Genomic DNA, 14,339 nt, shown 5'->3' on the forward strand with positions numbered 1-14,339 from the left:
TGAACGATAGCAAAGGTTTTGGACTGCATCCCGCACGGAGCGCGGTCCCAGCACGTGTTGGGACGCAGCCGTGCACCGGCAGCCGCTGATTTGAACCCGAAGGGCTCATACCCCCTCAGTGAGTCACTTCTTCAGTTTTCGACCTCAAGGTCCTAATTGCCCACGCTGGGAATTAGCGGTGTCTCCCCCAGCACCCAGCTGAGAGACACTGGGCTTTATAAACCAGCCAGAAGGGCAGGATCCTCCTTAAATCTGTGTTTGAGTCTATGATCTTGGCTGTAATTTGCCCCATCCCCTGGCAAAGCAGCTGGCAAAGCCGTGGAAGGAAAGGGCACGTCGCCTTCCAGGCCCCATCACGCTTGGTCCCCCAACGTTTTCACGCCGACGGTGGCAAGGTGGGCATGGAGCCTGCCCGCCCACTGGCCACCCACGGCCCTGCACTGGGGGCACACAGCCTTGCAGGGCTGCGTTTTCATGGCAGGACCCAAAACGACGAGCTTTCCCCCCCGTCCCTGCCCCTTGCTACGGCTGCGGCAGTTAGCCGGCCTGCTGGTGGTGGCGTTGCCATGGCTGAAACCCGCCGCATTTCTGGTGGCTTCCAGCCGGCTGCGGGGGCTGCCAGAAACCAAGGCAGCAGCTGCCGGGCTGGGGCTGGCGAGGCTGTGATCTATAACGTGCATTGTCTTTTTATGTAATGTGTTTTATTAAACATCTTCTAAAGCTTACAAGTGTCCCCAGGACATAACTCTCCAGCGCAACGGAACGCTTTGCCAAGTAATGAAGTATGATTTATGGCGGCAACGGTTATCCTATGTTTTTTTTAAAAAATTATTACAGCAATAGCTCTGTCGACTATAGGAATATAACATGCTGCATTTGGCACGTTTATGACAACAGTGCTCTGGTTTTCTTAACTCCACAGTTCGGTGTTGGCAGTATGTCAAATTCTTGAGACAGATGTTTAAATGAATTTTTTAAGAGGACAGTGAAATAACTTTTAAAACATCATACGGCGCTGAGTGTCTCAATATGAGCAGGAACATTATTTCTTTAGCGTTCAGGTAGGGCAGGGCAGCACATGGCCTCTCTGGTTTAGATCTCACGCTAAACGATGGAAGTAGCAAACGTGGAATTAGCTTTTTTTTCTGGGGCATCCCGGCCTGCTGTTACTTTTTGGCCGAGGTAGTGGGGAAGGGACCCTCGGACCTTCTCCTGGCTTTAAGTTCGCGTCTCGGCCGTGAGCAGTGAAAACAGATCCACATTTGTTTTGAATGCAGTTCCCACCACGCCGATACAGGACTTAAGTGGTCTCACGCTGACATTTTGAGTGTGTCATTGTGGTCCCAGTGGTTAGGGTTTCAGGCCAGAAATGACAATCATTTGGAAATATGTAAATGAGAACCCTGTTCGCATATCTGCCAGGCAGATAGCATTCAAGTAGTTCCATCGAAACACTGAAAATTCTTGGTTTTTTTTAAAAATATCCTTTTTTTTTTTTAAGGTATTGGCTAAAACTGAAGCCAGCGCCGTAATTAACAAAGCCGTAATTAACAAAGCCAGGGCATTCGGCTCTGGCATCGCTGTTCGCAACGATCAATCCCAGAAAATCAGAGCCCACAAGGGCAGATGTCGGCACGTTGGGAGCCATCCTCGTCCTCGGCGCAGCCCGTGTCTGCGGCCAGGAGGGGAAGGACGCAGCCAGCGCAGAGAGATTGAAGACAAGGGAAGCGTCAGTAAAGCAATGAACACTTATATTTAATTTACATTTGACAATTTGCACATAAATAATGGTGTAAACCAATACGTAAACATATGATAGTTTGTTGTTCTAGCAAAGTAAAAAGCCTGTTAACTTTGGTCAGAGTCTTTCTCGAGAGAGACAAAAAAAAAAAAAAACCAACCCCAAAACACTGTTGATTGTTGCTACATTCACATGTAAAACTTCTAAGGGAAGGGGGAAACAGTAAAGAGAAGTAACAATTCTTAAAGCTGATGCATATAAATTCTTGTAAAATTTGTATCAAATACAAGAAAGCACTACAGGCAAATAATAGGAAAAGTGTGTGTCCAGTGACAGAGTAGTGATACTTTGGTTTATCCTACAAGTAAGTACTATATTTATGAACTATTGCTACATTTAAAAGATGTCAGCCTCACAATTTGCAGGAGTGGAAATGTAATGAACTGTAGTCCTTCAAAAGCTGTGCTGAGAGACACATATTTCAGGATTGTTTGTTGTTTTGGTTTTTTTAACAGAAGGCATTAAAATGAAGTTTGATGGAAAAAAAAAAAAGGTCACCAAATCCTGGACTGCTGAAGCGGGCTATTTTAAAATTTTTAATATAACCAGACAAAAAGATATACATGGAGGGTAGGTGTATAATAATGCTACTTATATTTATGCACGTTGACCGTGCAACTCGTTAATAGCAGGGCAAAACGAGACGAGGGGCTCATCCCAACTAACTTCCGCCCTGCCTGTTGCTGCGTTTCGTGAACACGCCGCGCATGGTTCGTATTTGGCTTCTTTTCAAGTTCTTTCAGTTACATTTTTCTGGCTGTTTTGTTCACTGACCACCCGCCTCCTTCTCCCCCCACCCCAACGAGTACGCAGGGCAGCCGTGACCGCCCCCCCTCGTCCTGCAAACAGGGTGGCTCCCACCGAATTGGCCGAGACGCCACGCGTGGGTGACGTTATCCACGTAAGGTGTTTTGGAAGCTCGGGCGTCACCTGGGCAGCTGCGCACGCGCTGGCGAGCGCTAAATGCCTTGGTACAACCTTCTGGGTTTGAGGTCACTGGTAATATGCAGAACTGGATAACATTTGATTTTCACACTTAGATGAAAAATAGGTTTTATTACATGGTTTGGCTCACAACTTAAGTGGTATAAATATATATACATATACATATATAGTATAGTGGTATAAATATATCTATAAATATACATGTATTCTTTGCTACACCTCAAACATCACCATATCATCTTTGGGCTTAGCAAAACAAAAAGATAAAAGGACGTGCATTCTATCTTTCCCTGTGCACATTTTGGTTTCTTCTCTAAAGTAGCAAAGCATTTAGATAAAACAGCATTGTCTGCACCACTGGACACAAGCACTGAGGTAATTGTTGTTCAACAACTTTGCAATGCCCTTTTTTTTATTTAATTAAATTAACCACAAAATGTACAAACACAAATACTGAGAAAAATCTTGAGTTGTACAAGAAGGACGAAAAAAAAAAATGTTATGTGCCAGGAAAGGACTTTGTTCCCCACTTCTACCCAGGCAAAGTGGGAGAGGAAAATACAAGTAAAACCGAACCCCTTCTTTCTCAGGGAATCTGACCATCCTTTTTTTTTTTTTTTTTATCCCTGGAAGGCTCTGGCCAACAAAAAAGAAAAAAAGAAAAGAAACAAGTCTGCCAAAAACCCCCTTTCAGGCAAAATATTAAGAAAATTTGTGTGTTTGCTTTTAAACTGCTTTTTTTGAAACAAACAATGTCAGTGAGATTTTTCTTTTGGAAGAGCCACTTTAAGCTGATGCATTCCTTTGGTCATAAAGATACATGACGATCTGTGGGGCTACAGCTGTTTTCAAAAAACCCGTGGTATTGTCCATGGCAGGTCGGGGTTTGCTGTGCCGCATCTGTTGCGGGTAGAGCTGCAGGCAGAAGAATCTCTCTCCTGTCCTCAGAGAGGCAGGGGCAGCAGTTTCTTCCCCCGCTTGCTGCTACTCTGGGTTTGGTTTATTTTTTTTTTTTTCCTTTTCAATTCCCAGTGGGGTGATTTGCACATAAAAGTACACAGCTTTTTTGTTTTTTTCAAACCAGCGGACCTAGGATTCTGTATGTCAAAATGTCCAACTTTGGCAAAAGGAAAAACCACGTTTGTTTAAAAGACATTGGTACATAAAACACATTTACTGAAACCCCAATCTTAGGTTCTTAAAACAGATGTGCAGAAAAAAGTATCTACAACGAATGGCCATAAAACAAAAAATAAAAACATTTAAAGTAAAAATTACAATGAATTTTCCAGTCATTGTAAACATTTTCCTAATTATTGCTTTTAGAATGATTAATTGCATAATAAATTATGAAGTACTATCATTGAAAAAATAATTATGGATAGATGATTGTCTTTTAGTAACTGGCGAGGCAACACACAGTCCTTTGCCCCTTTTTATGCCCTGAGAAAACAGTAACTTTGGAGTTCCTTCTTTCAGCTGGAGAGCGTAGGGAAACTACTGTAAGCCAAGATTGCTTTGCAGCATTGAAACTATGTACAAGCAACTGCTACAGGCACCCTGACTTGCCAAGTCATAAATAGAAAAAAAAAAAAAAAATCACTTTGCCAAAAAGTCTTAAGGGTCCATCGGTTCAACTGTTTCTTGCTTGACCTTTACAGGTAACAGAGGTAGTGGGTGACCGTGAGGCAACTTCATAACTGACATATCTGACGACTCGTAAAGGTTGCATCCTGAGGAGATAAGTCCGTTTCCCAGGTTCCTCTGTAGAGACACTTTCAGATTAGCTCCTTCCATTTCCCTCCTGAGCATGGTCAGTATATCCTTCTCCACGATCGATGTCAAGTCGATATTGTCCTCCACTTCTTCCAACTTGTCAGCATTGTCGCTGATGTCGAACTTCTCGATCTCCTCGTTGATTCGATTCAGGTCCTCCATGGAGAGGCCGGAGGCAGGGGCGACGGGGCAGTTGCCCTTCAGGTGGACCTGGAGGCTGCAGAGGTGAATGTAGCTCTTGTGGCAGTGGATGCATTTATGGGGACGTTCCCGGGTGTGGAGACGCTTGTGCAGCTTCAGGTGCACAAACTGGGTGAATTTGGCGGGGCAGAGCTTGCACTGGTAAGGCTTCTCTCCAGAGTGGAGCCGCAGGTGGGTTTTGAGATTGCTGGTGCTGCTGAACCGCTTGTGACAAACCTAATGTGGGGGGTGGCAGAGAAACAGTGAATGAGTGGGAGGGGATTTTATGGTTTAAATCACAGACACCTAGGAGGAGACAGCAGGATGAAGCAGCAGCTTTTTAGATCTTCACACTTTCTCACAAAGGGGAAAAAAAAAATTCCCCACCTTTTTTATTTAAATATTGCTGAACAGTATTTTGAGTATGGCCGGCGGCAAAACCGTATCAGGCAGATGTTGCTCCAGCAGGCTAAAGGCAACCCTGCTGCCTCACAGGGCTGGGAAGGGCTGCGATACGGACTCCAGCCCTGAGCAGCCCAGGGTTTGTCGCGCAGCCCTCCCTGCGCGCCGTACGGGCTCTGCGCCAGCCCTGCCGTGCCTTCGGCCTCCAAGGGAAGCGAAGTTGTCTCTGTGGTGCGTGTTACATACCTGACACTCGTGGGGTTTCTCTCCCGTGTGTACCAGATAGTGCTTCTGGAGGTGAGCCAGCTGCGTGAAGCCTTTATTGCAAGTCTGGCATTTAAAGGGTCTCTCTCCGCTGTGTACTCGGAGGTGCACCTAGGGAGAAACAAAGCAATTAAAAATTTGCAGTTTCCAGTACTGTAACAAAAGTACTTTCAGATGTTTCCTAAAGTTAGAGGAAGACTGCTGTTGTCAAAATACAATGTTATCTAGTTAATTAGGTGGCATTGGTATTCAAACACCATCTTTACAACCATGCCTTCTTGCTGGGGGGGGGGCTGTATTAAGCCCAAAATGATAAATAGCCTAACAAGCAAGGAAGGCCTGTCCCTGCTTTTCCTAATAACCTATAGGGAGAAACCAGCGCCTTCCAAGAAGGCTTGTGGCTTATTCTCCACTGCCTACCTTCAGGTTGGAGAGCTGGCCAAAGGTCTTGGAGCAGACGTTGCATTCATACTTGATCTTCCCGTTCTGCTTCTTCAGTGGGTATGGGAGGGTTTTGTAACCGGTCACATTCCTCTTACTTTTAATGAGATTCATGGCTTCTTCACCGCCGGTGGCAGCCAACACCACTGAGGTAGGTTTAGGTTGCATTATGTGTTCTGAACTGGCTGCTGTACCAGCTGTGGGTGACCCGCTGGTGGGGCTGCATGGCTTGTCCTTCATGCTGGCAGCAGCGCCCGTGATAGAGAAGGCACTGTTAGGTGCTGGTATGAGGAAGTCTCTCGGATGATCAGGCTGCAGCAAGCGACGGCCTCCTTCACTGGGCAGTGAACTGGGGAGCGTGGCGGGGTTCAACATGTGGTGGGAAAGGCTACCTCCGCTGAGCAGGTTGCCATAAAGAGGATACATCCTTGGGAAGAGATTGAAATTGTTGATGCCATTGATATTGTTCAAAGCGCTCAGGTTATTACAGCTCATATTGAACGGAGGTAACAGGAATTTGGGGTAGTGGGGGTTATAGGACGGTAGAAAGGCAGGTGGGAGGTGGCCAGGGGGTGCGTATCCAGGATAAGACCCCAATCCTTCTGAGCCATATGATCCATTCAAGTAAGAGTATGGCTCTCTGTGCTCTTGGGAAGTAGGTGCCAGAGGTGAAACCGTGACCCCTGGACTGCTGTGAGGGCTTGAACTTTTTAAACTTTGGTCTGGGCTGCTCCTCCCAGAAGGACTCGGTGTCGTAGACGTCTGGATGGGCGAGTGAGTCATGTAGCTGGGTCTGTCCATCCCATACGCTAAGGAAGCTTTCAGATAGTCTTCTGGAATGTGAGGTCGGATCGGGTAGACAACTCGAGGGAAGAAACACCTCTCCGGGCTATAGTTCTTACGCAAATCATCCAAGTCTTTTTCTGGAGTAACTGGTGAAATGTTGGTCTGGAAGAAGTCTTTTCCTTTTGGAGGATTGGATTCCATTTTCAGGATTTCTTTCACACTGTGCTCCTTCTTTGGGATGCTTTTCTGACAGAGCTCATCTTTATCAGCACTGTGCTGCTTTGGATTAACGTGGGTTTGTGCTGAAATACAAAGACAAGGTAATGATTATTTAGATACTCCACCGTCATTATCTCTTTTCAAAACACAACCTAACACCTGCAAGTTTAGTGGGAAGGAAGGGCCACTCTCGGAGATGAGCAATCGTTTAACTTGCAAAAAACCTAATTTCTGTGTGAAGAAATGCCTGCTGGTATTAAGTGTTAATAAAAGGCATTGTTAATTTAAGGGATACCAGCCAGCACATCCAGATCTTGATGATGATTCATCTGCAGAGTGCTAGTCTCCACTTCGCAAACTGGTTTCACCTTTCTTTCCCCTTAAATGTGACTAGCTTTGCTGTTGAATGTCTACTGAAGCGGTATTTCTAATAAACGCGGTAACAAGCATTTGTTCACAATACAGGCTTAACAGAAGGACTTTGCAGAACGCAAGCTCCCAGAAATGTTCCTCAGTAAAATAACAAGGCATGACAAATCGTCTTTTGCCAAACCGCAGCAGTCACTTCACCAGCCAGTTCAATTACTTACAGTACCAAAAAAACCATGGCTGGCTAGGATGAAAGCCTTCTTCAAAGAGAAGGTATTCTCCATCAGTAAACAGATCATTACTCATTAAATATACTGCTTAGGAACATCTACAACAAAGCAGACTATTTACTGCAGATTTCTGTGGCATTCAGTCTATGCAAAACTCCTCTGCTTACAGCTGTACTTTATAAAAAAAATGCTGAAGCAAAGCAAAAGAAAGCAAGACTGGTTGGCTCCAGCTTAAGTTGAAATGTACTTTAAAAAAACAGGCAAAAGAAATATGCGTTTAGAAGGGAACAGAAGCTAGCAACCATTTGAATCAGTTCAGCGCATAGACTGTTTAATTGTATTCAAAGACTCTACCTTGTTTATCTTGACATAATATAATATAATATAAACAGTACACTGAAAGATGTCTTCAATAGAAAAAGAAGCCTGCTTTTATCTAATCTCCCAGAGTTAATAGTTATATAATCTTGAAATGATGACTTGTAAGGTATTTTATTATAGAGGAAAAACTACAAGAAGGTTTCATATTCGTGGTTAGTTATGTGCAAGGTTTTCCATCAGGAGGTACAAGTCAACACTGATAGGTACGTATGTCACTCGAAAGTATTGCAGCCCTTCAGCCGAGTTTCTACTGTTCTTATTTCACTAACTGGGCTGAGAAACAGTTATTTCTGATTTTTGGAGGACCAGCTGAACCCAGTGAAGAAGACGGGAACAGGCAATGACCACGCTGCTTTCAACTTGGATTCTTTGCTTCACTATTCACTACTCTGACGGAATCTATAATTTGGCAACATTACCCTATAAGGCAACGGAACAGCCATTTACTAAATGTATCCACGAAAACAGCTGTTTTCAAAGCATGCTCCTACTCACAGAAACCCAATTTTACAGTAGCATCCTTTTTCAAATGGCATTAGACTAGTAACAAGCAAATTTAGTTTGAGACATTTGGGAAGTTTGTGTATTTTAAAGTTGCAATGAAATGCAATTTAACACAGTTACGTTCAATTTAAATACTTAAGATAAAACATAGGGCATGTTGTACAGCAAGCACAATACACACACGGCTTCCCAGTTACTTCTCTCGATGTTAAAGCTTAATGCAGAGCTGTGACAAAAATAAATTAATAGGGTGTTGTGTTGCCTGGCATTAAAAATCATCTACTTTCTTTTGTCATTTTGTCTATACTTGTGGACTGCTAATTTATTTTCTAAATGTCCACCCAGATTTTTGGGTATAACATAGAGGTCCTACTAGGTTCAAGAAGCTCCACAATGGCATTGGGGACAGTATTATCTACATCTTCTTATCAGCTGTCTGTAACCACGCCAGCATCTCAGAGCAGACATTCCCGGTGACGCTATCAACATCGGGAAGTATTGAGACCGGGAAGTATTGAAAGCTGGGTGGTGGGGGAGGGAAGCAGAACTTGTGAAGCCTTGCAGCAGAAAAAAATAAATAAATACCACCTTATCAGCCCCGTATCAGTTTCTCAGTGGGGTCTGTCAAGCAGGAAGTTCAAATTGACACTTTTCTCTTTTAAAGAAAAAAAATCTGGGGGGAGGGAAAGAGGAAGGAGAAGTGCTGGCGCTGCTGGAAAAGTGATAGAGAAACCGGGGCCGCTTCAGCTGGAGGAACGGCTCCTGCTGTCACAAGGTTAAACACCAGGGTGGGGATGTACGTGCCTTATGCGCCGGAGCAAGCCTGCGAGTGACAGAAAGGAAGCTTACGCCGAGAATGTAACTTTCGTTGTGCAACAGGCCCGTGTCCCCACTTGACAGACTAAAGATAATTGTTCTTTCCTTCCCTTTAAAGTTCCCAGTAAAGCCTCCCCTCCTACTAATTTCCACATGTAGAGAGAAGTTGCAATATTTAAAGATTATTTTTCAAGTCTAACTATGTCAGCTCTCTTTCGTTTGCAAGCTATCTTTGGTCCATAAATCCCCTCTTGGCTTTTTCCCCTATTACCTGAGCACAAGGGACAATTGGGAACACGAGAGAGATCAAAACATAAACAAGTGTGTCAGCACCGTGTAAAATAAGAGAAGGGGCCAAGAAGAGGGTCTTATGTTTTATACTGAACATGGATTTAAACCAAGGCAGAAACTGATTGAGAGCTTTACAACCTTTCTTGTTGGTCTTAAAGGAGCCATACTTCAAAGTTAAAGAGATATATTTCTTATGTTGTTTTCTTTTTTAACTTGTGATTTTAGATTTAAGTTCTTAATGATCACAATGTCTCCCTCTCACTCTTCAAATGTATTTCTCCCTCCCACTCCCATATACATGTATATACATTAAATATAGGCACACACTGTTCCAAGATCTGTCTAGTTTCCGTGGTCACGGAGACACGGAGAAAAGACGTTCATGACAAAACAAGAACAGTGCAGCTGCATTTCTAAGTTACTGATCCGAGGGGGGGGAGAAAGAAAAAAACCCAGACGTGCCTCTTTAGGAGCTTGATCCACTTCTCACCGAGGTCAATAGATTATTTGACCAGATCTGAGATTAGTGAGTGCGTGCAAGAGGAAAAGGGACAAAACTCCTGTTACTTTTAAGTATTAATAAAACTTGAGCGGAGCAGCTGCCTGAAGTCACTCCAATGTGGGTGTTCCAGCTACAGACTGCTGCATAGCCGTAGGCTTTGCTCTCATTTCTCGGGCTCCAAGCTGTAGCCTGAGAAAGACTTCATAAAAACAATGATCTGTTTTTTCTAAAAACTTGAAAAACAGTTGTAGGCAGGCAGTAATTTCAATAGTAATTTCAGGAGCGAGATGGTACTGAACACCTCGAGTGGTGGAGCTTAATTATGCCGATTCACATTTTCGATCTAAATTAAGCACCTCTTTTGCTAGTAGAAAGAGAACCTCGAAGTTGTGAAGCGGGCAAAACAAAGAGTGTTTTCACTCAAAATGAGAACGGCGACCAACATTTAGAAGTATATAATTTGATCATCTGTTTTCTAAATGTGTCCAAGACAGGGTGACATGCCTTTGAAAACATTCTGCTCAGAGAAGGTCTTTAGGGGAGCCTTCAAATAATCCTCAATATAAAGTCAACTTTAGTCCCTAAATTCTGGTTTTGTGAAGACAACCTTTCATATAATTTCAAAATCATTTTCCTGAGCCCTTCTGAAGATTCCAGGAGGCATTTTTTTTTAAGCAAGTGCAGATGTTTCCTCTCAACACAAACAGAAAAGCTTCAAAACCAGAAAGTGAAACTGTCCATAAACAAAAGGGAAAGCGAGTGGTGGGGCTTAGCTAACGGCCAGCGTGTCAGGGCCAACAGGAAGAAGAAAAGAATAAATTACATTGAAGAAACAGCATTAAAAAGTCAATCTTCATAGAATACGAAAGATTATCAATAACACCTCATTAAACCTGTTAATGAAACAGAAAGATTGCCAAATGATTTGTAAATATGCAAATTGTCTTCCCCCCAACTCAAACTTTTTTTCTGAAGCTTGACCGAAAGATGTCACCTGCCCGTACTTGACTGAGGAGACAAACAGACAGGAGCAGCAGGAAGTTGCATCATATGATTGCAATACATGAACATTATTATCAAATAGTCATGTCCTGACTCAATGCAGGTTCGGGGGTTTTTTAATTTAAAAAACAAAACAAAACAAAAACTATCACCCTCTCCACCCTCCATCCCAAAATAATCCTCCTATGAGGAGGTAGGAATGAAATGCTAAACTATGTGAGACCCTCAAAGTAAACTTCCTCCGTTTGTTTGCTAGTTCAAAAATGAAATACGACAGACTAAAAGACAATCTGAGGGCACAGCTGAATGAGGTTAAGCACATTTAACAAATTACCGAAAACTGATTTTTTGGCCAGCAGAACACAGAAATCTTGTGCCATCGCACTTAAAACCATTTACTGGACAACGGCACCATCTGAAGGTGACGTATCTCAAATCTTGATAGAAAAAACCACCAGTGGTCTCAAAACAGGCAGGAAGGAGAAGGGAATCATTTGAAACGAGACTGAGTTTCCACTGCCGGGATAATGCAGAGTCTTGACGCCACCACTATTGAGCAACTCCTTTGCAGGCACTTCAACATCCACTTGAAGTTACGTAGCTCCACTCAGAGCTAATCATGGCCGTGAAGGTAGGTGTGTGCTTCAGCGTCTGAAGGACTGGGTCAAAGGCCCCAGTTCAAGAAAACACAGAGGACAGGGTTAAACCCATAACTAAGTACGTGCCTAATTGCTGCCTTTAATCTGGATGCTTTCCTTCTACGGCACAAATGAACTAACGCTACAGAAGTTACCTTTAATTTGAAAGTTTGCTGTTACAGAGGCAAGTAGATGTTATATATGGATGTGTAAAATTATTTATGCTCTAAAGTGGTGGTTCTGTCATTTTTGAGGCCACTAATTACAGGAAATAAAGCCAGAGAAATTCTCTGATACGTTTTTCCCCAGAGGCCTATCCTGCCCGGGTGCTTAAAAAGGAACTGAGGTGCTGAACTTCAAGACCGTGATCCTCAAACCCCTGAGGCACCTAAAGCACCTGCCTATATTTTAAGTTGGCAAGACCGAGGCCACACTGGAAGCTCTCTGTAGGTGTGTGTCCCAGGTGGCCTCTCCTGTGCTGGGCCAGGCAACCAGCCAAGACACAGCTATTCCAAAGCCTCCCGCAGGCACTAGCATGCTCTGCACACCCAAGACACGGTAGAGGGAGGGAGCTGGGCACGACACACTACGGCCATGGGCTGGCAGTGCTGCTGCCCCACGCTTGTGCCGGCACGTGTCCTAGTGGGAGGGAGCCCTGACTTTAGCCTGTGGTGGGACCTGGACCCCGATTTTGCCTCCCTCTTCCTCAGAGGGTGCCAAAACCAGCATCCAGGAGCCGGGAGAGGTGACGATGCTCACTTGCTCCTCTGAGGGAAGCCGTGCCACTTTAAACACTGAATTATTAGCAATCAGTTTGGCTGGAGAGACCTTCCTGACTTTCTAGCAGGTGAAGGAGGTGACCAATGTGGGGGGTCGCCCCAAGCAAGACTGTGTTAAGATGTTTTGATGGGGCAAAGCCCCACACCTGCAGCAGGCACAGGATGCTAGCTATCTGGGGCAAGCCTTCTGCACTTTATTTGTAGATGAACACAGCATGAGGGAACCTTGGCCAGGCTTGTGCTAGAGAGAGAGGTTGGAGAGGCAGTGGGATGGTCGCTAATTTTAGATTTAACTAGAATTGGCCTGGAAGGAAGAAGAAAACTGAATGGTGCTGACATTCACTTTCAACTTATCTGGTTCCAGTACTAACACTGGAAAAACCATCCCTGCTCCACTGTTGCTACAGAGCCTTCAGTAAATAAGCATCTTTGGGAGACCTCTCGGTTTTTTTCTGTAGTTTTCAAAAAAGGGCACAGAAACTTTAGAAAACCCCAATCCTTATGGTACCTGTAGGGTTTCTGGCCCAATTGCAGTCCTTAGGCCTGAACATGTTTGTCACAAAGACAAGGGAAAAAGATAAAAAAAGTAAGAACTGTTTTTCATTTTTCTGAACTGTTCTTTTCTTTAGGTGCACAGGCTAACATAAAATTTCTAAATGGTTTAAATGGAATTATCTTTAAAAACAAGAAGAGGTATTTTGATCTCAGCTTTTTCAAATGTAAGGCTGAACTACACAATTTTTGCTTAAGATTCCATCTCTATAAACTTACTGAGCCTACTTTTACTAAAATTAATTATTCTGCACATGTCCAGACACCTTTAGTTTTGACCTTAGTAAGAGTAACCAGGTAATTAGTTGACACTTTACAAATACATTCCTTGGTGCTTCTGCAAGGCAACGTAAGATGACAGCAGATGCAGGAAACTGAGGATGTGCTTGTGTATCCTCCTAGCTAGTGGCCAGATGTGTCTTGGCTGGATCTTTGCAAACTCCTGACCCACAGGAACCCTTAACGTTGTTGTCTTTTCCCACCTGTAGCCAGCAGTTCATCACATCAGGAAATAAAAGTGCACAGCGAGTGGTGAAATGACATATGTGCAAAGATGACAGCATCAGTGAGATATTTTTTGAATAGGGAATATAGCAGCATAGGATATGCCCTCCCCCTCTTCCCTCTGCCATTAAGAGAAAGCAAATTTTCTTCTATGGTTTGTAGGGAAAGACCAAAAACCGGTGAAACATCCATGGAGGACAGATGTACTTTTGATTAATCTGAATGCGTGACATCATTTTCATGATGCGGGGTTACGTTTTAGCTCCAATGATCCCCAAAGCAATACTGATATTTTATAACCCATTATTTCTTGCCAATTAACAGCAAATAGTCCTTTTTATAAAAAAAACCAAACCACAACTATTTGCAGTTTTTCCTTCAAATTTCAGTGTAGGCGCTGGCAGAAGGACAAAAGAATGCTCTGCTCTATCTCAGAGCAGCTAGCAGGAGGGGAGGCACCGTAAGAGTCGAATGAGAAGTCAGCAAGAATCTCTCCCTCTCTTCGAGGGGCTCTGGATGAGGCGCTAGGCAGTGATTAAGCTATGAGTAAAGTGCTGCGGGTGGAAATGGTCAGAAACCACAGAGAAACACAAGAGATAAACTCCTGGAAATACTTCTTCCCCCTGCTACCAGTGCTATTATTTTTGAACAGAAAATGAAAGCTGCGACATACAGCCAAGAAACGGGGACAAACTACACTGAGCTTAAAAAACAAGTAACCAGATGAGAAGGCCACAGGAGGTTTGCTCCTGTAAGACAAGTAAGCATAGATGCAAGGCTCGACGAGCATTATGCACTCAACACATATTTTGCCAGGCACCTAGACAGAGTCATGGCATATGGCCGCTTCCTCGTAGAGTGAGGGCAGCCCTTTGGGAACATGACTGGACAGCCTTTAGTATATGCTATCAAAGCAGGCTTTTGCGCAACGCACTAAGAGATCTGGACTTGGAAAAT

General features: G+C 43.9%; 1 protein-coding gene across 7 annotated transcripts in view; it reads right to left on the reverse strand.

Moving 5' to 3' along the window:
- Positions 1–1,776: 1,776 nt before the first annotated feature.
- PRDM1 (PR/SET domain 1) overlaps positions 1,777–14,339 on the reverse strand; it is a 283,483-nt gene continuing 270,920 nt past the window's right edge. For all 7 annotated transcript variants that reach the window (XM_054196648.1, XM_054196643.1, XM_054196647.1 and 4 more), the window contains 3 exons: positions 5,789–6,897; positions 5,351–5,479; positions 1,777–4,939 (listed from right to left, as the gene is read on the reverse strand). In XM_054196648.1, the coding sequence (XP_054052623.1) occupies positions 4,364–4,939; positions 5,351–5,479; positions 5,789–6,897 (1,814 nt within the window). In that variant the 3' untranslated portion in view covers positions 1,777–4,363. The remainder of the gene's footprint in view (positions 4,940–5,350; positions 5,480–5,788; positions 6,898–14,339) is intronic.

The sequence above is a fragment of the Rissa tridactyla genome, chromosome 3 (genome assembly GCF_028500815.1).
Source record: "Rissa tridactyla isolate bRisTri1 chromosome 3, bRisTri1.patW.cur.20221130, whole genome shotgun sequence".
Classification (NCBI taxonomy): domain Eukaryota; kingdom Metazoa; phylum Chordata; class Aves; order Charadriiformes; family Laridae; genus Rissa; species Rissa tridactyla.